Consider the following 24,884-nt stretch of genomic DNA (forward strand, 5'->3'; position numbering starts at 1 on the left):
CTGGGTGAAGAGCAAAAATGATGGGAACTGCTGACACTAATTCTTCCTCTTCTCAAACACATTTCTTTTAAAGTAAATATATTAGTGCTTGCCTTAAGCCTATTCAACTCTTCTGTTTTAACCTACCAATTTTGAGGTTTTTAATTGCAAGGCTTTGGGAGTAATTGTGGAATAACTGTTGTTTTAGGATTACTGGTGTTTCTGAATTGTTGTAAATGCTTTCAGTCATTTAAAAAAAAGCAAGTTTTGTGAATGGGCCGGTTTGGTTAAAGAGTTTGCTTCCATGTAATCAGCTTCGCAGTTTTAAGAGTTTGCATGTTAATAAGGGATTTAGGGCAGTTGCTCCAACAATGTATTTATGATTTGAAGTATTAGGTTAGATCGTGTCTCCACTTGAATGAAACGATGTCTTAATTTCACGTTCAATTGTTAAATCTTCTCATATGCTAGTGTGTAAATAAACATCCTATTTAGTTTTGAGTTAACTAAATTTGAAAGTTTTTAAAAGTGAGACTGTTATGTTATTAAAACCCAGCATATTTTATTATTTTTCTCATTCTCAAAAAATATTTGTTTTAATTTATGATCGTCTGCAGTAGTGAAACATTCAAAACTCCAGGCCTATGCAGATATGGATTGTAGTAAATATGGGCATCAAGATTCATTTACATGTAAAGGAGAGACTGCTGCCACCTGTTTCACAGAGATAATGTGTGTTTGGGAAAGGGAAGGGATGTAAACTTGCCAACTCTATTCTATTAAAAAAAAAAAAGCAGATGGGGAGACTTGGAGAGAAACAAATGGAGCTCATGTTCTTTACTTATATCTTAGGGCATAATGGAAATGATGGAATATGGCAGGGATTCATGCTAATGTGAAGCAGCTGGGGTGTTATCAGTTTGTTCAGTAGCCATAGCCAGCATTCCTGCTTCTCATTCATCTGGCTAATCACTTGCTGTTCTGCTGGGTGTAAATTTCCTTTCAAATCCTGGCAATACTGATTCTTTTCTTTTACTTGCTACTTAATTACCTTTTTCCTGAACCTCCTGGTAGAGTTGTGAAGAAAACTTAGGAGTAAAGTTAGGTTCTGTAGGTTCCAGTAAGTGCAAAGTTTGCGTCCGTGTGGTTTGGTTTATGTCAGGTCTGCAGTAGGTTGGTTCCTACACTGTGTTGAGTAGCCAGCTGTCCTTAGTTAAGGCCAGAGTCATTGGCTAGTTAATGGCTGAACTGTAGTAATAGTTCTAGGAATGTCTGGAATATAACTAGTAATGAGCTAGCTAATGACTTTGTAGCTGAAGTGGCTCTTTCCATTATTAATGGCTGTGTTTTCTAATTATTTATAGCTCACGTTGACGCCAGCCCAGCAACAGTTATTGCTACAACAGGCGCAGGCACAGTTGCTGGCAGCTGCAGTGCAGCATTCAGCCAGTCAGCAGCACAGCGCTGCTGGTGCCACCATCTCGGCCTCTGCTGCAACGCCGATGACGCAGATCCCTCTATCTCAGCCAATACAGATTGCACAGGTGAGCCTTGAGGCTTGAGAGGGTGGAAAATAAAGAGGTTTGACTAATTGCATCATTCAAATAATATTTTTATGCCTTATTCAGTGAGTTTCTAGAGTCCTTGGGTACTCTTAGTCTTTCCTCATGCATCCTTAGCTGTTGAGGTTGAAGTTGATAGTTTTAGCAAAGAATGTATAACAGCTGCTCATCAGTTCCACTGGTCTTCTGAGTTTGGTCCAGAATCTGACCAGATGCTGTATTTTCTGCATTCTCCTCCTTGTGGTTAGCTTCAGAAAGGACAAAAAGGGGTATAGAAAGATGCCCATAGAAATTAAACTTGTCAAGACCTGTATGGATGGGAAGGGATACCTTCGCATCACAAAGGATGCTTGTTAGATCCCAACAGCAAAATGATAGAGCTGAACAAAGGCAGTTTGACTTGACGCATTTATGTGCTATTTTGGCTTGGTGCTTAATGCTCAGAGTTTGGTGACAAAGAATGGGCACTCTTGTGTGTCTAGAGAAAAGCTTGCCAGAATGAGTCTGGTGTCAGAATCTGTCCAGTTTTATGGTCTGCTGCTAAAGATCTGTTAATTCTTGGTTCTGAAGAACTGCTTGCCAAGGAAGTTCTGCTTACTAGGAGCAGCAAAGATCGTCCTGGGTCTTCCAGGATTGGCTTAATTCAATGTGGAGAATGCAGCGCCACTGACTCTATGCTTAGCATATGTAGTGTGGAAATTCCTTAGAATTCTGGACAAGGGTAACCAAATGTACAGCATAGGCATCTTGAGTACTACTAGTAGGTGATTGTGTTTCTGACACTGAGGTCCATCTTTCCATAGATTAAGATTCTCAGTACGTAATATTTCAGTTTGATTAGTCTAGCTGTGCAAAGTATGTTGGGTGTGTAGTCTCCAGAGTTGCTGCTTCTTACAGTGAGCAGGTTCTTTAGGACTGTCTTGATAATTTCTATTCAGGCTATTTTCACTTGCATTGAACTGGGATGAAGTGTCTAAAAAGTAAAGATGAGGGCTGATTAAGTAAAAGAATGGAAATGTTGCAATTATCTGTGAAGTCCATTGGTGAAGTGTGCTATTCCTTTATCATGCTAGTCCACTAGCTGAATAACAGCCTGGTTGTGCTATCAGTTTTTTATTAGCTGAAGTGGCAAACTTCTGTGGCGTTTGTCTAAAAGTTCTGACCTCTCTGGCTGTCCTTAGAGAGGCCAGAGTGATGCCACCCCACATTTAAAAGGCCAGTACTGACATTGCCCAGAGACCCATCACGCTGGGCCTCTTGGTGTACTGTGATGAGTCATGTGACCATATATTAATACTTCTTTTAGCAAAGGATCCCACTTCACTGTCATGATCTGGAGATGACTCAAGGATGTAGCATTCAAGGAAACTCCTAACTCCCAGCACCATCTCTTAATTTTAAGCCTTTGTCTGTAGCAAATAATACAGACAGGTTTCAAGAAAATGTCCTTGATGGTTAGCTTCTAACACCTCTCCATGCATCTGTCACAGAGTTCCCATCTGATACTATGAGAGTCTTTTAACCTAAATGGAAGTGATCCACAGGTGTGTGTCTCTTGTCTTCCAGGTGTGCAGCTTAAGATAGCGAGGTCTGCTTTACTGAAGTGCAGAGCATTAAAATTTCATATTAATAAAATCCGTACCTTGAATTTTCTGGCTTTACATTTTTCAAATATTCCACTAAACTAGTGGATACTTTTGAAGGCATTGTTGTGCATGTGTGAGGTGTTGCTAATCCTGCTCTTCCACTTCAGTGGGAAGCTATGAAAATGCGTGAAGCATTTACAATTACTAATTTAGTACTGGGTTTTTCTCCAGAACTTACAAAATCTTCAGAGAAGTGTTTGAGAAGAGTTGAAAAGATCAGGCATGTGCCGTCAAATAGGAGCTTCTGAAGTGAGCATTGTCTGGTTTGTGCACGTGAATGAGCTAAAGGCTCTATGAAAAATAGCATGTGATCATGTAGTTGCCACCATATAATGTATATAATGTGCACGGGGGGGGAGTTTCACTTGTTTTCTGGCATTCCTAATTAAATGTTTGACTTTATAATTCATTTCTTTTAGGATAGATTATTTTGATATATAAATGTAGCTTGGTTGAATCTTGTTAGCTTGTTCTTATGATGAAAGTGCAGGGCATAATTTGTGCAGGTGTTGGATACAATTTGAGATACTTAGTGGAAAACTTCTGTCTAGGTTTGTAGGTGGGTAACATGATGCTTTTTGGTCCATCTTGACAATGATTTATAAGCAGTGCTCGGCTTTGTTTGTGTTGCTATTGTAAACATATAGCTGATTACACAAATAGCTGAATGTTTGTTTTAATTGATGATTTTTGAATAATTGATTAACTGGCAGGTTTCTGCAGCAGGGGGATTACCATATTTATTTTAATTAACTAATTGCACAAGCATGACTTCTTTAACGTGCACTGCAGTTAATGTAAGGTATCTGCGCAGCAGTTTGGTAAGATGTTAGTGCTGCTGCTGGGCTGATGCTAAATTATCACTAAACAGTTGCACCAAGTTTTGGAGTTCCTTGTAAACTTTACTTGTTTTCAGGATCCATGATCGATGTTTATATTATGTAAACCTCAAAATGACAGAGATGCTTAAGTTTGTACTGAAGTCATAACTAGAGGTAATGGCATTGAATTTAGAACTTTGGATTTTTTAAATTTTTTTTTTTAACTGAAAAACTTCCTCACGTCAAGACATAGCATTTGGCAGATTATTCTGCCAAGGTAGGAGTTGGATTGTTTTGATCTTTCTAAATTGTTAGGCAGCACCAGAAGACATGCATTTTCTCAAAAGTCTTTCCATCTCTTTCTATGTGCTTGTGCTACTACACAGATTTTACCATTGAGGAAAAAAAAGATCAGTATAGGAAAACAGTGTTGAGGTTGTTCGCATGGTTGCTCTTGGGAGATTTATTGTAATGCTACAATTAACTAAATAATAAAACTTTCCCAAGGTAGAAATAAAGTTGGATTTCAAATGAATTTGAAGGGCTGGTAGGGCTATTTAAGAGTGATTAGCCTTGGAGGTATCGTTTCCATTCTGCATTACAGAATTATATTTCTGTATTTAAACAAGACTCAGCCAAGATACCATTTGCCAAGGCAGATGCGCAGAATAAGATTGCTTATACCAGTTATCCCTGAGGCCTCAATTTAAAAACAGTTTTCTCATATTAAAGTGTAAGAGCCTGATGATAAGAGCTGTTATGTCTTAGCTGGGTACCCTGTGTTATGAATACTATAGTCTTAAACAAAAAGCTATCCTTTGATCTTACAAATACATTGCCACTGTTTCTTTGTATTTTTTTCTTGTACGTAACTCCATCTCCTGTGGTGGTACTTCACATAATTTGAGATCTAATTGGTCCTCTGGGGGGGGGGTGTGTGTCATTCATTTGCTTTTGGTGGGGGAGGTCCTCAACCTATCTGTTTTTCTGTCCATACTTTTTCCTTCAAAAATTTATTCCCAACTCTTCATTTTGTGTTTCTACTTTTTCTCTTATCTCCCTCTGTTTTCATCCTTCAGCCTCTCTTCATTTCTCTTTCTTCTATCCAGCATTCACAGCCTTAGTCAGCTTGCCCTACTCTTTCTATTTCTGTTTCTTCCTCTGCATCTAGTCCTCACATCCAATTCAGTACAAGCCCCTCTGTGCTGGAGGGTCTGCTGAATCTGCAAATGTTACCAGTAGAGCATTGAAAATCAATGAATAAGTGAGTGGAGGTTCATGTCATGTTGGGCTCAAGAAGTAAGATTTTTTAGTAGCAATTCTGACCATTGTAACTTTATGATATGAAGTTAGAAGAAACACGCAGTTCCCAGGAAAAAAATGGAGCAGTTTTATCTCTGTTTTTTTTAGGAAGGAAATTGGCCTTGATTTCATAGGAATGGTTGCAGCACTTCTCAAATTTTCTGAAAGCAAACAATACTGTCAACTTTAAAAACACTCTGTTGCACTGGGGGGCACTTTTTAAAATTTTACCATTTTCTTTAAGAAATGGAAGTTCCCATTTCTTAAACAGCATTGCTTGGCCAATCCATCTGGTGTCTGCCTACCATATTATTATACTGCATACTTTTCACGTAACATGACCAAGTTGCCTAACTGATTGATGGCCAGTGTCTATGTAATGCAGGTTAAATAGTCGTTTTCTCATAATGCGTGTCTATGGTCTAATAAATCAGTGGACTCCCTGTTTTTTTCCCCTCCCTAGTCTTCCTTTCCACCAACTGACTCTCCCCACCCTCTTCCTGTAGGAGGAGATTGTTGCAACTTTTAAGTCTTAGTTTAACAGTTTTAAAATAACGTAAGGTCATAGACAGATAACTATATTCTGCAAATGGTTGTGTCATGTAAATAAGAAGTCATCCTTGTCAGTCTGGCTTGACTTGCCATCACCATCTGCATTGCTGGCAGTTAATGGCCTTTCACATCTTCTGGCTGAGCAGCTTGTGTGAGTGCTCATAACCTGCATCAGTCAAAATGCATGGGGGCTACTTTACTGGCTTTAAGAAGCAGGTCTTTGTTAGTCTGGCTCACTTTAACTCAAGTATGTTATGAAGTATGTTAAATCAAGCAGCTCCATTCAAGCAGCCGGATTGAGCACTGTTTAGGAGTGAACTGGCATTGTTACTATCTTCCGACTCAGTTGGACCCAGAAGAGGGTATCTATCTGCAAACAAGTACCCTGGTATCCGAGTAACTTATCTGAAATAGAGTTTGGGGAGGTTTTTTGTTTGATTGGTTTGGTTTGTTTAATGGGAGGTGGTAAGTGTGGGAAATATTTCAGGCTTTTATCCACCTGCTTGGCAGGTATTTTGAAACAGCTTCTTTTCAGAAAGATGAAAAGATTCTACACATGTGTATGGGTAGTTTTCATAGATTACCTCTGTTATGTTGTCTGGCTTCACATTGTGCTTCAATTTTCAAGTTTCAGTTACTCTTGTTGTTGTCCTGTTTGGAGAAGATAAAAAGAAAAAGGCGAGTTTGGGGGGAATATTTTTAAGCAGTTCTCTCTGTTTTCATTCTCCAGCTAAACAGCAAGTTGAAACGTTTTTCTTGATGATTCAGTTTCTCAGAGATTAGCATTTATGTTGAGACTAGTCATTTAATTATAGGAAATTAATAGTTCTGAATGGTTTAAATACATAAAAGTAGGGTTTTACAATAGTGCAGTGTTTTGGGTTATTCCTTTCAACCTTTAATTATAGCCATGTCTGTTAAGCTTATTGTAATTTGTTTCAGAACTGATCAAATATATTTATTTACTATTTGAGTTAGCTACTTCCCAAAATTTGGCCTGAACAGCCAGAGTGCCAACTAGGAATCTGTAATTTTTTTGCTTTCCTGTTGCTGATTAGAATGGTGATTGCAGATTGTTGTTGTTATAAACAAAAATAGCTCCCAGCTAATATGCTTGGTTTGTCAACAATGAATTTTGTAGCAGAGTTGCATCCTCAAAAAATAGGTCTGAGAAATCCAGGTGCTGATAAGTCTTAAGTATTTGAAAACTGCATTTGGTGGGGGAGGGAGATTATTTTATTTTTTTTAAAGCAGAACAGTGCTGGAAATACTTTTCTGGGTTATTTGGTAAACAATTTTTATTTGGTTTTATGAAGGACAGTGAAATTCTAAAGGATATTCAGTAGCAGGACTGCTGTGTTTGACATCCACTTCTATCTCTAAATGTTAGACTGTAACTGGTTGATAGGAAATCTATTTACATTGGGAGTCATAGCTGACTTAAATGTCTAACACACAGCTCTTTCTTTTCCTTTTTCTTTTTTTCTTTCTTTTTTTTTTTCCCCTTCCCCTGTTTCCTTAAGGATTTGCAGCACTTGCAGCAGCTTCAGCAGCAGAATCTCAACCTGCAACAGTTTGTGTTGGTGCATCCAACAACCAACTTGCAGCCAGCACAGTTCATCATCTCACAAACACCGCAGGGGCAGCAGGGTAAGTGCTCCTTCCCAGAAAAGAAAGTCATACATAGCTTTTAGGAGAGGAGAAGGTGAAACCGAGGTGGTTCCATACACCTTCACTAACTGTTGATATTCCCTAGGAGAAATAACAGTATTGCAATTAGGAGACTCTAACAGGTTTTCCCTTTCTGGATGTTAGACCTCAGCCTTGTCAAAGTTTGTATAGCTCACTTGTCAAGGAGGATCAATCCGGAGATCATGTCATGAGAACATTTGTTAGCAACAAGGCCTCTTGGGAAATACTGCAGCATCTGAATTTCTGGGTCAGGCTCTCAAGAAGGAAGCCTACTGGGAAGAGAACTTGGAGAAGACAACTCTCCAGAACTCAAAGGTAGAATCCTAGGAGGTGGAGTCCTGGAGGGTGTGTGGGCTGTCTGGATTAGGTCAATGCTAAAAGGGCTACAAAATTCTAAAACTGGAAAAAGATTACAAAATTGAGTCCTTGTGGGAGACTAGAGAAGTCCTTAAGCGTAAAGAGGGTACAGTGAATTTTGTCATAAACTGAAATAATAATTACACCTTGGGAAAAGAGCTAGAATGCTTGATTTTGTATAACAGCTCTTGGAAATAATATTTTGGCAATATACTGGATATGGCTTACATGCTAAAGGCAAACCAAGGCAGTGGTAGGTGGTAGTGTGCCAGACTAGCTAAGATGTTGTACAGGAACTTTGCTCTAAGGACTAATGTGTTCAAGTTGCAATACATTACAGTACTGATTGCACCCCATTTGTTGATGCCCACAGAAAACTGCATTTAGCCATGGCCTCTTATGCTGATATACTCCAATGGTCTTTTTCCCCCCTTTCTCTTCTACATGAACTCTACTCAGTTGTTCAGGTCTCGTAATCCAAAGATTCTTGCTCAGAAGGCAAATCCTGTTATGCTTGAATAGTCCTCCAGAGCCTGGCTGTCCTATAAAGCAGCTCTTTGCACCTCGTTTTCTTCTGTTCCTTTCAATTTTTTCATGCATCATTCCTTCTTATATACTATGACTTGGCTAGAACTAGCTTTCCATTATGCTGAAGCTCTCTCACTGTCTGAATGCTCTCACATTTGAATAAAGGGTTAGTCATAATTAACTTTCTTTTAATAGGACTTGATTTAGGAGAGCTTTTATACCAGCACTGGTATAAAGAAGTGGCTAGCCAGAAGATGGCTAAAAGACTTTTTTCATGGAGGCATTTAGTGATGTACTACTTTCTTAAAATGAAGCAGAACTTATAAGCTTAACATATTCTTCTAGAAGAAATCAAACTTCACCAAAATTTAGTTCAAGGGTTCTTTAAAACAGGCTTTTTAAAAATAATTTTTTTTAAGGAAATGGCAAGCACAAAAGCATTGTTTTTAAAAACTCACTGGTATTAATGTCTGCCTACATTTTTCAGCTAACTTCTGCTGGTTTTCTAAAATACCTCTGAAGATGCTTGTTGTGGTTTAACCCCAGCCGGCAACTAAGCGCCACGCAGCCGCTCACTCACTCCCCCCCACCCAGTGGGATGGGGGAGAAAATCGGGAAAAGAAGTAAAACTCGTGGGTTGAGATAAGAACAGTTTAATAGAACAGAAAAGAAGAAACTAATAATAATAATAATACTAAAAAAATGACAACAGTAGTAATAAAAGGATTGGAATGTACAAATAATGCGCAGGGCAATTGCTCACCACCCGCCGACCAACACCCAGCTAGTCCCCGAGCGGCGATACCCTGCCCCCCACTTCCCAGTTCCTATACTAGATGGGACGTCCCATGGTATGGAATACACCGTTGGCCAGTTTGGGGCAGGTGCCCTGGCTGTGTCCTGTGTCAACTTCTTGTGCCCCTCCAGCTTTCTCGCTGGCTGGGCATGAGAAGCTGAAAAATCCTTGACTTTTAGACTAACACTACTTAGCAACAACTGAAAACATCAGTGTTATCAACATTCTTTCCATACTGAACTCAAAACATAGCACTGTACCAGCTACTAGGAAGACAATTAACTCTATCCCAGCTGAAACCAGGACAATGCTTCACAAAAATAAAACTGACAGAAGCAAATTATATTCATCTCTCATGAATTGTTTGCATTACAGAAAGGAAGACCAGCTTTTTGTTTGTTTAAAATCTTCTGAAGTAGAATAACTACCAGAAGAGGTTTTCACGGTACCTTTTCCAGGGGCTGTCTCTGAAAATTATTTCTTCACTGCAATTTAAGACCTACATATTGCTGTCATCAGTGACGTGGTGTGTGTAGAAACACCATGTTTTACTGGTAATGTGCAGCCTGGACAACTGAATAGCTCAAAAATGTAGGAAGATTTATATTCTATGTTCTGACCATAGGCCATTAGTGTGTGACAACCATCCAAACTGAAATGCTTGAATGGATCTAATTTTCTTCATGAGCACTCAGTGATAAAGCAACATCTACGTCATAATACCCCTTATCTCACTTTTGATATGGCTTTTTGCAGTATTTCATGGTTATTGTTAGAAGATCTCAAAAAGTATGTTATTATTTATGAGAAAGATTGAGAAAGTGTGTATTTTTATTTTGCTATTTGCTGTTGTAGCTGACTTTTCCATGTTATTCTTGTCCTATTGCTCCATTAGTCAACTTCATAAAATAATAAATATTCTCAAGAAACTAGCATAGAGCTTTCTTTAAAACCAATGTGTGGTGGGTTGACCCTGGTTGGATGCCAGGTGCCCACCAAAGCCGCTCTATCACTCCCCCTCCTCAGCTGGACGGGGGGAGAGAAAATACAACAAAAGGCTCATGGCTCAAGATAAGGACAGTTTAATAAAGTGATAGCAAAGGTTGCGCGCGCGAAAGCAAAGAAAAAACAAATGATGTTATTCTCTACTTCCCATCAGCAGGCGATGTCTAGCCGCTTCTCGGGAAGCAGGGCTTCAGTACGCGTAGTGGTTGCTCCGGAAGACAAAATGCCCCCCTTCCGTCTCCCTTTACTTAGTTTTTATATCTGAGCTGATGTCATGTGGTATGGAATATCTGTTTGGTTGGTTTAGGTCAGCTGTCCTGGTTATGTCCCCTCCCAAGATCTTGCCCTGCCCCAGCCTGCCATTGAGGGGGGGCAAAAATGTTGGAGAGACAGCCTTGATGCTGTGCCAGCACTGCTCAGCAGTAGCCAAAACACTGCTGTGCTATCAACACCTTTCTAGCTACTGATGCAGAGCACAGTGCTACGAGGGCTGCTATGGGGAGTATTAACTCCATCTCAGCCAGACCCAATACACAATGGCACTCAGATTTTCAGTGGAACAGATTTGTGGGAATGCATAGGTTGGTACTTTCTCTCCTGTGTTGGATCCCAATATAATTCTAACTATGAGTCCCCATTTTGGAAGATCTGGATTTGATAAAATGAGGTACACCAAAGTGCCCAGAAGTTTCTTTCCATCAACAGTGATCAACAAAGTTGATCAAAAGGCAGTGTATGTAATATGTGGTATGACACCCACCCTTCCTCCTTTTCAGTTGTTTCCAGTTAATCAGATTATGACATTGTAATGGCTTTGTCTTGCAAGGTAACATCCAGGATATGTCTGTGAGAACATGAACAGCTTTGGCAGAGGAAAAGCAGTCAAGAAGTTCTTAGATGAAAAAATTCACTCATTTGGGAGATCAACTGGGGATTAATTATCTATTATGCTTCTGGGCCAACTTTTTAAAAATTATGCTGAAAAAATCTGCTCTTGAATGCTTGTTTTATCTTTTGTTTAATTTTAGACAATAAGAACTGAACTCCAGATCAGTCCTTGGGGACTGTTGGCTGGCAAGAAGAGTTTTTTTGCTTGGGCCATCATTCATGCTACTTGTAGACATTACAGGAAAAGTCCTGGATGATGGTAGCTGCATTTACTTTAACTATTAAAAAAAAATTTAATAACTCTAAAGCATCATACTTTTGCATAAATCCTTATCTTCCTCTGTGCATTCTTTTGGAGTGTCACGTAGGTAATTTGTATGCCATATTTAATGCAATAATACCACTGGGCTCTTAGAACCCAAAGCAGAGGGTTAGAAATAATACCTCTGTAAAGTTAAGTATACAAGTACAATATTAGTTTTTATAGATTCAAAAAAATCATGTAGGTTGGAAGGGACCTCTAGAGGTCATATAGTATTGCTCAAAGCAGGTCCAGCTACAGCAGAGTGCTCAGCGCATTGGCCAGTTGAGTTTGAACATCTCCAAGGATGGAGATTCTGCAACCTCTTCAAGTACCTGCCCCAATAGTTGACCACTCTCACGGTAAAAAAAAATGAAAAAGTGGTTTCCTTATATCTAGTTAGAGTTTTCCATGTTCCAGCTTAATGTCTGTTGCATCTCATTGCTGTGCACCCTCAAGAAGAGTTCATTTCTGTCTTTGAGGACAGCAGTAGGATCTCACCTTAGTCTTCTCATAAGACTGAACAAACCAGCTCACTTATCCATTCCTCGTATGGGTGTTCCAGCCTGTTAGCCACTCTGGTGGGCCTTGAATGTACAAAATCCAGGATGTCATTGTGTCTTGCACTGGGAAACCAAAGGCTGAACACAGTCCTCCAGATGTGGTCTCACAAGTGCCAAATGGAGGGGAAGAATCACAGCCCTTGATCTGCTGGCTGCGCTCTTGCAAATACAGCCCAGGAGGTGGTCAGCTGTCTTTATTGTAAGGGCACTCTGCTGGCTCAGGTTCATCTTATTTTCCTCTAGAATCCCCAGGTCTTTTTTCTGCAAAACTGCTTTCTAGCCAGCCAGTGCCCACCCTGTATTGCTGCACAGGGTTATTCTAGCCCCCATGCAGGATGTTGCATTTTCATGTATTGATCTTCATGAGGTTCCCGTTGTCCAGCCTGTCTAGACCCTGCCTTCTGGCCTATTGACCACTCTATCCATATTTGGTATTGTCCACAAACTTGCTGAGAATGTATTTTGTCCCATCATCCTTATTGGTAATAAAGATGTTAAACAGTATTGATGCCAGTATGAGTCCCTAAGAAAACAGTGGAGTTTGAAACACCAATAGCTCAGCAGTTGCCTAAAAGGTGCAGTTTTGGACTTAGACTGTATTTAAAAGGCTGTGCTATGTGCCCTGTAAGTTAAGTTACTGAAGTTATCTTGGACTGAAGTGGGGAACAATAGTTTTTCCTCAGGAAAAAAACCAAAGGTGAAGCTTAGACTAGTACAAGTCATGTCTGAAAAGAGCAAAACTGCAGCTGCCCACCCGTGGAAGCCAACAAGAGTCCAAAGCATGTGCATGGCAACTGTCTGAAAAGACTGTAAGTCAGTGGAAAAGGTGCATACTTTGCCAAAACAGTTCAGCTGCTTTCCCCATCCCCCGATCTTCCCCCTACCTCAGTCAGCTGCAGGTTGAACTAACTTGGTTTTTTTCCAGTTTCTGCCTGAGATGCCTTGTATTAGTATTTCTTAAATAGGATAAAATGATGTAAAAACTGAGTAGATTAAACATGTTGAGAATATTTTATACTGTCCTTCAGTGAGAATTACTTCAGAACATACAAGTGAGAATAAAATGAGGAAGAGTGTAGTTGTCTTGTGCTCTTCAGCAGAAGTGTTACTGTCAGAAAAACATCCTCTGGGATTTCTTTGAGGACAGAAAAAATCACAAAAGGGCAGTCCTAATTACTCTGATTACGGTCATAAGATGAGTCAGTAACTTGTGATCGATGGTGTTACCAGTGGACTAGAGGTCAAATGTGGTCACTGTCAGCTGCCTATTTTTGGTTTCATTGTTGGTCAGCCACCGTGTAGTGTCGGTGTGATGGCTTGCCCCTTTCTATTTCAAGTTGTCAGTTAAAAGTCACTGTCAATAAATGAAGGTCAAAACCTCTTCACTTAGAGGTGACTGTTCACTAATTAATATTTAGAGTTGGGCAGCTGAAATCATCTTTCAAGTGAACAAATATTTGCATTGTAAAAAGCACTGTGTAACTGTAGTAGGTAGCTGTCTTGGAAGTTCCTTAAGCTGAGCCGTTCCCTCACTGTGTCTTTTCAAAAACACAGCTGGAACATGTTGATTATGTGGTGCAAAGCAAATTTACATAGTTGTATATGCTGTGCTATTATGTTGCATAAGCAGCTGGCTTTATTCTGTAGGTCTTGAGCATTTTGATAGCAACACATCGTGTTTAAAATACATATTCAACACTCTTTAAAAAAAAAAGTAACAGTAATATCACTGTCAGAAGACAGTTCTTCTGTAGTTGTGTATCCCTCATTGAGGATACGTTTTCTTCTTCCTACCCGTGGTAGTCCTTCTTTTCATGTCTTCTTTGGCCTTAACCTCACATAAAACATCCAGTTTCTCACTCTGTATTTATCAAGTCCTAAATTCCTGTGTCCCATACCTGTATTCTGCTAAGAGGTAGCTGGTCATGAGTGGTATGCTCTGATTGATCGGCCTGCTGATGAGCCAGAGCAGACCGTGTTGAACTCAAATTACAGAATTTAAGTGGTACTTGCTTGGTGTTCTGCCCTCTGAGTGGCCATAGTGTCCATCTGTTGTTGTCATGCCATTGTTCCCTCCTGGTTTCAGGTTTTTAGAATAACAGTAATATTTTTCACAATAAAATTGAGGGAGTTGACTAACTGTAGGTATATTTTTGTCAAGATTCTTACGCCTTAAAAATAGATAAATTTTAATATTAGAAATTAAAAAAATAATCAGATAACTTCTAGTTAAAATATATAGATGCAAGCATGTATCTCAATTTCCTGAGAGATTTAATAAACCATACAAATAGCAGACTGTAAGAGAATTTATTTTTAGAATGACAGCATATTGTGTATATTGGTTGCATCAGTCCCAAATGTTCTTTAATGTTGTCACCTTTTCATAATAGCAGGGGTTTTCATATATTCGGTGTAATGTTTATTCTATTTGTGCAATTTAAGCAGTGTTCAGTATCTTACCTAAGCTTTAAGTTCTGGTTAATTTTCCAAAAGATTCTTTCTTTATTTCAGCCAGGAGGAGGTTAACTGGGCTTGTTTTGTCTTCTGGTGTGGTCTGCCTGAGTTTGCCAGAGAAAGTTGCCTTCTTTTGTTAGGCAGCTGGCATGGGGTGATATGGAGAGGGAGAAGGGTGATCAAGGAGCCAGATTTGTGGTTTTGATTAGTATTCAGTTGTTGGATTTGATCTGATTAGTGTTCAGTTGTTTATTTTTATATGGCACACTAATTCTTGGGCAGCTGTTGGTTACAGGAGGAGGTTTACCCAAAATCTGCAAGCTGAAAGGGGCAATAAATGATTCCTACACACAGAACTGGGATAACCTAGATCACTGCAAACTCTTTCCGCAGAGGAGACTAGTACAGACTTCTCTCTTTTAGCCTTCTGTCACCACATATACTTAAGGAAAATGCAAGGGGATTTTAGACTGAAAAGTCCAAAGTCTGAAGATATCTATGCAGGGATGAAATGAAGGCTTGCATATCAAATTTTTTGTAACTTTCATTATTTGGCAAGAGTCTTGTTTCACCTCATTTCATGTTTTAGTCTTTTTAAATGACAAACCAAACCCACCCTTTTCTCTCTCCAGGTCTCCTGCAAGCGCAGAATCTCTTAACGCAACTACCTCAGCAAAGCCAAGCCAACCTCCTGCAGTCTCAGCCAAGCATCACCCTTGCCTCGCAGGTCAGGCTTATTTCTACAGTTCATGAGTTGCTTTGAGGGGATTTAAACTATTGCAAGTGAGCGGACCCTTTGTATTAGTTACTAGAGTAGATATTGTAGCTATAATAGTGAGTCTGTCTTTCTAGATAGATTCAGTGTGGAGCTGAAGTATCAGTAACTTCAGTTTTGTAGTTTCCACCCTAATGTGCCTCTTTTAATGCATTTAACACTGTAAATTTTTATTTTTAGCTGAAAATTTCCGTGATTGGTATCTTGAGTTAATGGCACTAGAGCATTATTTGATTTCTTGTAAGGCTTTCTTGGACAATCTAAAAATTTGTGAAATCCAGAGGAGCAAGGTATGGGCTACCTAAAAAGCTCAAAAAGAGGATTACTGACAAGTATCTTTTTTTCTAAAGATTGCAGTATTAATCTATCTTTATTGTAACCTAGTTGTTTTGCTATTATTGCTAAGTCATTGCCAGTCTTATTAGTTACCTTCTGTGAAAGTGAAGAGGTTGTTAGAAATGCATTAAATATTCTGTTAGTATATGTTAAAATATTAAAGCTCTATGATTAAGCTTTCAGACTGTAAGAAAAACAATTTTAAGGTTGCACGTGCCTGCAAATTCAGTTTTGCTTCACTCTGGATTCTACTGTGCAGTTTAGTTACATGACTGCACGCTGTTTCTCAAATACTGTGTAATATCATACGGTATCTTCCTGCCAACTTGGTTACATATAAGAATTTTTCAGTCTGTAATAAGATGCCTGAGTCTATCAGAGTCTTAGAAAACTGCATCTTCTATTATACCACCTATATTTTTCATGCACCATGTGGAAAATGGAATTTGTCTCACCTCTGTAGTTCATACCTCAGTTAGCTGTATGATTCCCTACTAAAGATTATACTTGGATTAAAAAAAGTATCAAAACTACAAAGAGAAAATAAATTATACAAAGGGGGTAAAGTCAGTAAAGACATATTGCAGTAATTACCCACTATGTTTAATGTAAATTAAAAAATATTAAAAACCTTTATAGTGTGGCACATATTTCTGCAATCCTAGAAAGATCATATATGATCACATTATTTCTCAGGTAATGGAATTATACATCCTGACCTCCCTCTACCATCTGCTATGCACTGCAAAATACTGCACTAAACCAGGAGAAAAACAACATAAGGAGCTACATAAAGACTCAGCTGTATGTAGGCCATTTCTTTTAGAACAGCTGTTTCTGGACCTTTGGATAGACTTTGCATAGTACTGTAGCATTGCATAGATTTGAGGCTGTTCTTATTTGGCCTGAAGGAGTCCGTAGTTTCAGAACTGGGCATAGGACATAAAAGCATGAAGTCACCTTTACTTAAGAACCTCAGCTCATCTGAACAGAATTTAACTAGAATAAATGATTTGTCTCTGCATCTCAGTTCGTCTATGGCATGTAAGAAGGTAGAGTTATGCACTCCAAACAAGTTTCCAATGTTCCTGTTGCACATAAAGCCTGAACTGTGCAATACCAGATCTTCATATATTTTGGTCACCTGTGAATATTTTCCATGATGCTCAGTTTTTTTCAGATTCTTATTATTGCTGCATGGCAAAACACTCTAGTATGCCGATGTTCAGGAATAGTGAACCTCATGTGGACTTCCTGGAAAATTAGCCTTTTCTGTAGAGGAAAAATGTGACCTAAAAGGAATTATTTTCTGCAGGTTGCCTTTGCTTAATTTCTTGTATCACCAGTACATTCATTCTTACTGTTCTAAGTATCAACAGAAGGGTTAGAGGTAGATCTAGTTTCTTCTCACTGAAAGAGTTGAGTCAGTCACAAGAGATGGCGTTAGAGGAAACTTGCCATGTTTGCTGTACCTGTATGTGCTCGCTGTTCCAAGATTAAATAGAAGACTTGAATCTTTTGGGCTGATGACAATCTGCCGCCTCACACAAGCAGTAAATTCAATTTTAAAATGATTAAAAGGGGATGAATGCCAAGCTGTCTATAAATGATAGAACTATATCAAGTAAGAGTGTTCAGCCTTTCTTTTGAGCAGCTTCTGTAGCAAGTGAAAGTTGTTGGTTATCTGCTGCATTGAACATCTCTTACTTTTCTTTAATTGGTTCTGACAGAGCCTTTAAAAGGCTGTCATACTAATAGTTTTCTGAATTGTGATTGCTCATTCTTGAGAGGAATGTAAATAAATTGGAGGAACTTTCAGACTGCTGGAAATGTCAAATTCATTGATCTTTCTCACAGAAAACTTACATACCTTTTCTGAATTTAATTTTTGCTGATTATTCTTTTAAGTCTGATTTTCATCTTTTCCTTGCACTCTATCTTAATAGCCAGCAACCCCAACACGCACAATAGCAGCGACCCCCATTCAGCCACTTCCACAGAGCCAGTCAACACCAAAGCGAATCGACACTCCCAGCTTGGAGGAGCCCAGTGACCTTGAGGAGCTTGAGCAGTTTGCCAAGACTTTCAAACAAAGACGGATCAAACTTGGATTCACTCAGGTGAGACTGTGTACCTTAGTGGCTGCCAGCGTGGATTCTAAGGTCTCGTCTTTCAAGTCTGGAGGGAGACTACAATTCTACCTTTTCCTGGGAGAACCTTCTTAAATAGGGTTATGCTCTGGCCTTTATGTAAGGGATTTCTAAGAAGTAACAGAAAAAGCCATACATCCATCTTACTTCCCTGTTGGTTTTAAAGCATAGCCATTTTCCCAGCAGGTACGTGCATTTACCAGCTCCAGATGTCATTGCCTGTGCACTATTCATTCTACAGGATGTAAAATGAATGGGACAAAGCACTTTAAAGCTGCCTTCAGAAGTACACAGTTCCAAAAATCATACAGCACAATTAATTGCTCTCTGTGTTTAAAAAGTATATCAGAACTGTGGAGTTGCTTCGGATGTTAAAGGGTTTTTATCTCTCAAGTGTATTTTCCCATTAAACATCAATGATTTCTGTATTTAATGCTTTTGCTAGGGTTCCTAAACAAAACCTGAAAGGACTGTCACCTTTGAAGTTCTCTCCTTACAGAGGTGAACTGGAGTTGTGGTTTGTTTTGGTTTGCTTAAAAGCTCAGAAATACCCATAGAGCAGAAGAAAAGTAATCTTGAACATAGTGAAATTAAAAATACAAAGTGCATTTATATGTTCCATTATTCTGTTGAAGGGAAATGCTGCTTGGATCTTTTTTCCCACAAAATTAAAATATCTGTCCAGGTAAACAGTTGATTTTGGCAGGAGTTTGTGGTAAGCATAGGCATGTTTTCGTTAGAAGAAATAGCATGCAAAAATCAAAGTAGGTATTTAAAAGTCTAAGCTCAGAGCAGTCAGTCCAACATATGTGATTTGTCCGTCGTCCCCCCCCCGAATAAGTAAATCTACTCTAGCTGAAAGTATGTGCTGAAGTCAGATTTATTTTTCTGGCAAAGCCCTAAATGTTTGAAAAATCAGGGTTCATAATGAAAGTTCCTGGCAGCATCTTAATTATAACTCAAGAACAGAATGTTCTTAGTAAAATGAAGTGCATTTTGCTGGCATGTGTACCTCCTTCCCTCCCTTCTTTCCACTAGAGGGAAGCACAGAAATACAAATTATGGACACACACAAAAGCTAGAATAGAGCAGAACAGAATAAAATACAATAGCTTCCCCATAGCCTGACTGTGGAGATTCATGCAGATCTTTAGTTATGTTTAATCTGCCCTGCTGTGAGATAATTATAAAGGTTCAACTAGACTTTTTAAGTTAATGGTTAACCTTTCTTTATTGATGCTGTTGTGAATTTTCATGGTGAGGAAAAATGAACACAACTGCTTAGGCTTACATTTCAGTATTTGCCTTTGAGCTTAAAACGGGAATCTTGAGAAGGTGATAAAATTGCATTTTATCATTCCTATCCTACTCTGAGTTTGTATGTGTATAATTAGGCAGGTCTAATAACTTCTGCCTAATTGCATAATTGGATGATAATTAGAGACCCTTATTACTTTGGTTTCCTATAGTTGGATAAATAGACTGCCTTTCAGAGGATAAAAGAAATTTATTTCCAGTGGTACTGTAAGCTTTTTCAGACTCACGCCACCCCTGCCTTTCAAAAATAATTGTAAAATTCAGTTTGCATTGCAAACTAATCACTACATTCTGTCTTGTGAACAATATAACGGGTTTTGAATTTCTGCAGTTCTGTCTCTTCTCCCACCCTGAAAAGTGGGTGATGGATTTAAATCCTTTTGTTTAATTGTTTTCCGCAAAAATATCTCCTGTGTTTGACATACAGAGACACAATGAGCATACTGCATCTTAGTATTATTGCAGGTATGTGACTAATTGGTCGGTACAAATTCAAGCTATGTGAGCAAACATTTTAGACAATGTTATTTTTATTCTGTAAAAGGTATTACCTCTGCTAGTCCCTCTGAGTTTCTTAATAGATCAGTACACACAACAAGGATGTACCTTATAAACAGTTTCAGTCCCGTACCAGAGCTTCATTTGACCTACAGAGTAGATCAGATGTGTATAGCCTTTATCCTCTGTTCCATCCATCCTTTCAGTGGCCCATCCTGATAAATAAAATTCTCATCCCAATATGTAAATTCCTTTACCTACAGCTGAAATGCTGCCACCTTTTGGCATTGAAAACTATTGACAAAGAAATGGTTAACTATTCATTTTAAATCAGATGGCAAATGTTAGTAAGAACAACATAAATACCAGAATTAAATTTAGTTGGGGGACTGGAGCAAATTTCATAACTCTTTTCTGCCAAGACATAAATCAACTTATCTCTAACATGGTTTACATAGCCAGGTTTTCTTCTTCATAAACCCAGTAGAACATCCATGTTACTTCCCTTGGAATGATTTATGAGTTTTAAAATGCACGGAATCCTGGCATATGGTAGAGGTATAAATGTGAGTTACCACGTTTCCTCTGATTGAAGGGCATACAAACCAATTGTTCTGGTCCTCTTCTAGGAAGGAAATTGTTTTCTTTACACAAGCTGCACAATTTACTAAGCTTACCAAAGCTTACCAAAGGTGGTTTTCTCCCTCGCTTGTACATGGCCACTCTGCATGCTATTAGTATACTTGTATCAAACTGTGGTTGTGGATCTGACCTAAAAGGAAATAAAGCAAGCTTTATGCACAATCCAACTAACCCACTTGCAATTAAACTCCACTAACTATGCTCAAGCTTTTCAGCCTCTTCTTCTAGAATTTTCATACTTTTTTGTGTTAAAAAATAAAAATCTAAATTAAACTACTTTAGACCAAATAGCATACTTAAAAAAATAATTACATTTTTTCAAAGGGCAGGACTTTCCAGCTTTAAAACAAAACAAGAAAACATTATGGTGTTTTTAACAACCACAATCAAGAATGGATTGATTTTTTTTTTTAATTATTATTATTTTTAGACAAGACTTTCCAAGTGTAAACTATATAGATGCATATATATATATATACATATATTAGGGTAAGCAGAATGTCTGATAGCTGGCTAAAACTGAGTTTTGAAAAGCAATAACAGATGTAAAGAGATGATCATCTGTCTGTAAATCTCATGGGTAGCTTTTTGGCAGATGGATTATGGTAGTGAAGACTACAGTTAATTGTTATTTGAAATGGTTCAACTTCTTGTCCACTTTGAAATGTGTATCTGTGGGGAGAAGTTTGGCTTGAACCTCAGAAGATATTAAAAGTTCAGATAAGAATATTTTTGTATCTATTTAAATGTGGTATATGTTTGCAAACATCTTTTCAAGAGTGTTTTCTACTAATCTGAGAACATTAATTCACTACATTTCTGTTTATTTGAACTTTTCTTCTTTGGTGTGAAATATGCAGATACTTAAATCTGCTCCTAAAGAGAACTTGGCCTTTGCTTATTTTAAAGAACTAAGAAAAAAATTACAAGTTAATATTCAGTGGAACTCTGCTCAGTGATAATGCTAAGAAGACAAAGTATCAGGGATTTCCTGGAAAGTGTTACATGGTTAAACTGACTGAGGTTGGACATTTCTTTATGATTATTTGCTTTAGCATGAATCTTGGTAGTGCTGAGCAAGTTTCTGTGAAACTGAAATCCCATGCAGCAGTGGAATCACTGAGAGAACACAAGAATGTGACAGGATTCCTTGCTTTGGAAGTGCCTATGTTGGTGAATCCCTTTTTTCTTTTTCTTTGTCTAGGGTGATGTTGGGCTCGCTATGGGCAAACTCTATGGAAATGACTTCAGCCAAACTACCATCTCTCGCTTTGAAGCCTTGAACCTCAGCTTTAAGAACATGTGCAAGTTAAAGCCACTTCTGGAAAAGTGGCTCAATGATGCAGGTGAATGAGTCTGTGTATTTCTTCACCAGCCTATCAAAATCAGTAGCATTCTGAAAAACCCTGATAAACTGCTTCATTTGTGCCCTTATGGTTTCATGAAGCCATCAAGCTTTGTAACTGTCCTTGGGACAAATAAGGGTGTAGGAAAAGGGTCCATACTTCCCTTTTCAAGTGCCTATATGCATCTGAAATCATTCCAATATGAACTTTCAGAATTGTGTTCTGCAGCCAGCTGAATAATTGCATGGGATGAGGTATAATACGTGTCATGGTTTTCCTCCTTCATGTATGTTAGTGCATATAACTTCTAATCCTCTTCTAGCTTTCTTTTTTAGATGTGTAGTAGAGAGAGGGTTGCATGTTTTTTTGTTTCAATAGGCAGAGCTTATTGCATTCATCTCCTCCCACACCCCTATGTGCGTTCTTTTCATCTCTCTCCAAGGGTCCATGTAAATACTCTCTTTCTCCCCATAGGAAGAGTTTTTTGTGAGTTAGGTTTTGCTTTTTCCTTCCAGATTATTTTTTCCTGGGGTATAAGTCATTCATAATGCCAATGTTGGTAGTGTTCTTTTTTTGGGTTTTTTTGTTGGTTTTTTTTTTCCCCACCAGCAAAAGGAGCTTGGATGATGATGCTAGGTGTTAGGATAGTGTTTAAGAGTGCCATCAGCCAGTTTTTTTCTTCCAAGTATACAACCATACACAGTATAAAACTGATGGATCTGCTAAACAGATGGCAGGGATGGTATGTGCCTTCCTATTTTTACCAAAATGAAGAGAGCTTTATGCTGTCATTCTGTTGTGCTGACAGCAGTTATCTTTAGGTAATCTAGGTCTGTGATAGAAAACATAAAGATCTTCACACTCAGTGCTCTAGTCCACAGGCCACTGGTCCCCAAACCTTCCAGCAGCAGTGGATGAGTCTAGTGCTGCAAGGAATGTCATGGTTTGCTTCTCCTGCTAGCCTGAAGAAATACTTGTATCTGTAAAGTCAAGTTAAGGACTGTAAACAGTGTCAGGGTCCTTCACAGCCTGGAAGTTGGGAACCATTTTCTTTGGCTCTGATTCAGTTTCATGAAAATTTTTGGAAGAAAGATTTAGATGGCTTTAAAAGCTACTTTTAGGTAAAACCAGGCAGCAGAAGCGTACTGATGATCTCTTCCATTACATTGCATTGGAGTGGTGGAGAATTTGTTGTTACAGAACTCAGCTTGTTCTGTGGGGTTTTCAAGATGGAGAGGGGTTTCAGCACATTTATGAGTGCAATTACTGGGGGGAAAAAAAAATCCAGAAAATAATGAACTGAATGTACTTGCCCATTTGAGCCTACCAGAATGATCTTGGGCATTATGAACTTTGACACCTGCTTATCACCCACAAACTCCAGTGCAGTGAGGGATCTCCAGCCATAATTAATCACTTTAAATTCCCTGCTGGAACCTGCCTGTTGGTTATTTTGCACTTTCTGCTACAAAGTGGGGTCAAGTGTGTTTTCTGTTTGCTCTTCTGTGGAGCCAGAAAGACAGGATTACGGGTTGGCAGCTAGAGACCTAGTGAAGCTAAGGAGGGGGAGCTGCTAGCTGTGTAGGCTGTTCTGTAGAACTGCATAGCACTGAGTATCTGCTAAGATCTCCAGAGAGAAGAGGTTGAACACTGTGAAGCGGGCTATGAACTTCTTCCTATTGTGTATTGCAGAGTGGGTAAAAGAAATTTCAGGCTGCTTAGAATTTTTCAAAATTGCCTGTGATTTACAGCTGTGGCTCATGGATATCAGTAACTGCTCTTTTTATTTTACCCTGTGACCTGCAGTGAATGAATGTGGGGTGGAATGAGATAAGGGAGACAAATTTTGTATAGGTATTATAAAAGGGATCCTGTGGTAGCGTGCAGGACCAGAGAGCGCCCTCTGGGCTTACTTGTAGCTTTTAAGTTTCAAGTATATGTTGTAATTTGCAAGTACAGCGATTAATGCATGTGATCTTCAGAAATCTCTATATATCTGGAATACATACCGAGTGGGTTTTAATATACCTTGCACAGGTGAAGCAGACTTGCATTAGATTGCACTGCATTCAAATAAAGTCTCCTGATTTATGTTACTTTCTTTTTTCAGAAAACCTCTCGTCTGATTCAACTCTCTCCAGCCCAAGTGCCCTGAATTCTCCAGGGCTGGGGATTGAAGGCTTGAACCGTAGGAGGAAGAAACGCACCAGCATAGAGACCAACATACGTGTGGCCTTAGAGAAGAGTTTCCTGGAGGTCAGTGATCCTGTTGCTCTGCTCAGCCTATAAAGAAAGGAAGAAACTTTGCTTAACAGTCATATCTCTTAGAGTGAACCCATTACTGTGCTATTTAGGGTGCTTGTACTAAACAAAGTGAATACAAAGGCTGCACACATCAATGTCTACTTCACTTCAAACAAACAAACAAACAAAAAAAAAACCCACAACACAAAACCCCTCAAAAAAACTCACTGGTTCTTGCAGTTCACTGACTTTGTGATTTCACATTCCAAGATACTGAGCCATAGATCTAAGCTTGGTATTCTGCACATCGAAAGGAATAAAAAAGATTACACTTTCTAAGAATGGGTAAATGGGTGACAGTCTAAACATATATAATGTGAGGTTTTTAGCTGGCCTTATGTTACTCCTGTTAGGCACTTTGTGCAGCTATATGGGCAGATAGCCTCTGTAAGTAGTCCATTCAATCTACCTGTCTTTCATTTAGGTCTAGACAACTTGGGGTTATTTGGCTATTGCTATAGTTAATCTCTCCTATTCCTTTTCAAGAGATGCTGAAAGAAAGATTTCCATATCAAGGTCTAGAATCCCTTGGAGGATTAACTCACAAGTCAGATCCCTTCTCTCAAAAAGAAGCATGTGAGCTTAGTCTTCATCACCCGTCTCTGAGGAACACAGCTGTAACTAGGAAGATGGAGGGCAGAAGTGTCTATTATGGTCTCTCTCTACTGTACCACTGACTAGATTCTGGATATAAATGGCCCATCCAGATTTCTACATTATAGAAGCAGCTATAATGTAAAACTTCAGAAGGTAATTTCATAGCTTTTCAAGTACCATTTCCTTTTCTCAGAACCAAAAGCCTACCTCGGATGAGATCACCATGATAGCTGACCAGCTAAACATGGAGAAGGAGGTGATCCGCGTTTGGTTCTGTAACCGGCGCCAGAAGGAGAAAAGGATCAACCCACCCAGCAGTGGTGGAACCAGCAGCTCGCCCATCAAAGCAATTTTCCCTTGCCCAACCTCACTGGTAAGGATCAAGAAACTGGGTTGACAAAGAAGAGATAGTTCTACTGTGCTCACTGTGGAAGTTGCACATGCTACACCTTCTTTGTACAGCAGACTTG

At 38.9% G+C, this 24,884-nt stretch overlaps 1 protein-coding gene across 5 annotated transcripts in view; it reads left to right on the forward strand.

Moving 5' to 3' along the window:
• POU2F1 (POU class 2 homeobox 1) overlaps positions 1 to 24,884 on the forward strand; it is a 94,426-nt gene that overhangs the window by 51,635 nt on the left and 17,907 nt on the right. For 3 of the 5 annotated variants that reach the window (XR_774306.1, XM_010567263.1, XM_010567262.1), the window contains exons 6-12: positions 1,344 to 1,523; positions 7,386 to 7,512; positions 15,082 to 15,176; positions 17,507 to 17,680; positions 21,372 to 21,513; positions 23,624 to 23,769; positions 24,608 to 24,787. Coding sequence is in view for 4 of the 5 variants with exons in the window: in XM_010567263.1 (XP_010565565.1) it covers positions 1,344 to 1,523; positions 7,386 to 7,512; positions 15,082 to 15,176; positions 17,507 to 17,680; positions 21,372 to 21,513; positions 23,624 to 23,769; positions 24,608 to 24,787 (1,044 nt within the window). In the remaining variant the exon portion in view is untranslated. The remainder of the gene's footprint in view (positions 1 to 1,343; positions 1,524 to 7,385; positions 7,513 to 15,081; positions 15,177 to 17,506; positions 17,681 to 21,371; positions 21,514 to 23,623; positions 23,770 to 24,607; positions 24,788 to 24,884) is intronic. The other 2 variants (XM_010567264.1, XM_010567265.1) reach the window with 2 other exon arrangements.

The sequence above is a fragment of the Haliaeetus leucocephalus genome, unplaced genomic scaffold, assembly GCF_000737465.1.
Source record: "Haliaeetus leucocephalus isolate CR32 unplaced genomic scaffold, Haliaeetus_leucocephalus-4.0 Scaffold228, whole genome shotgun sequence".
NCBI lineage: Eukaryota > Metazoa > Chordata > Aves > Accipitriformes > Accipitridae > Haliaeetus > Haliaeetus leucocephalus.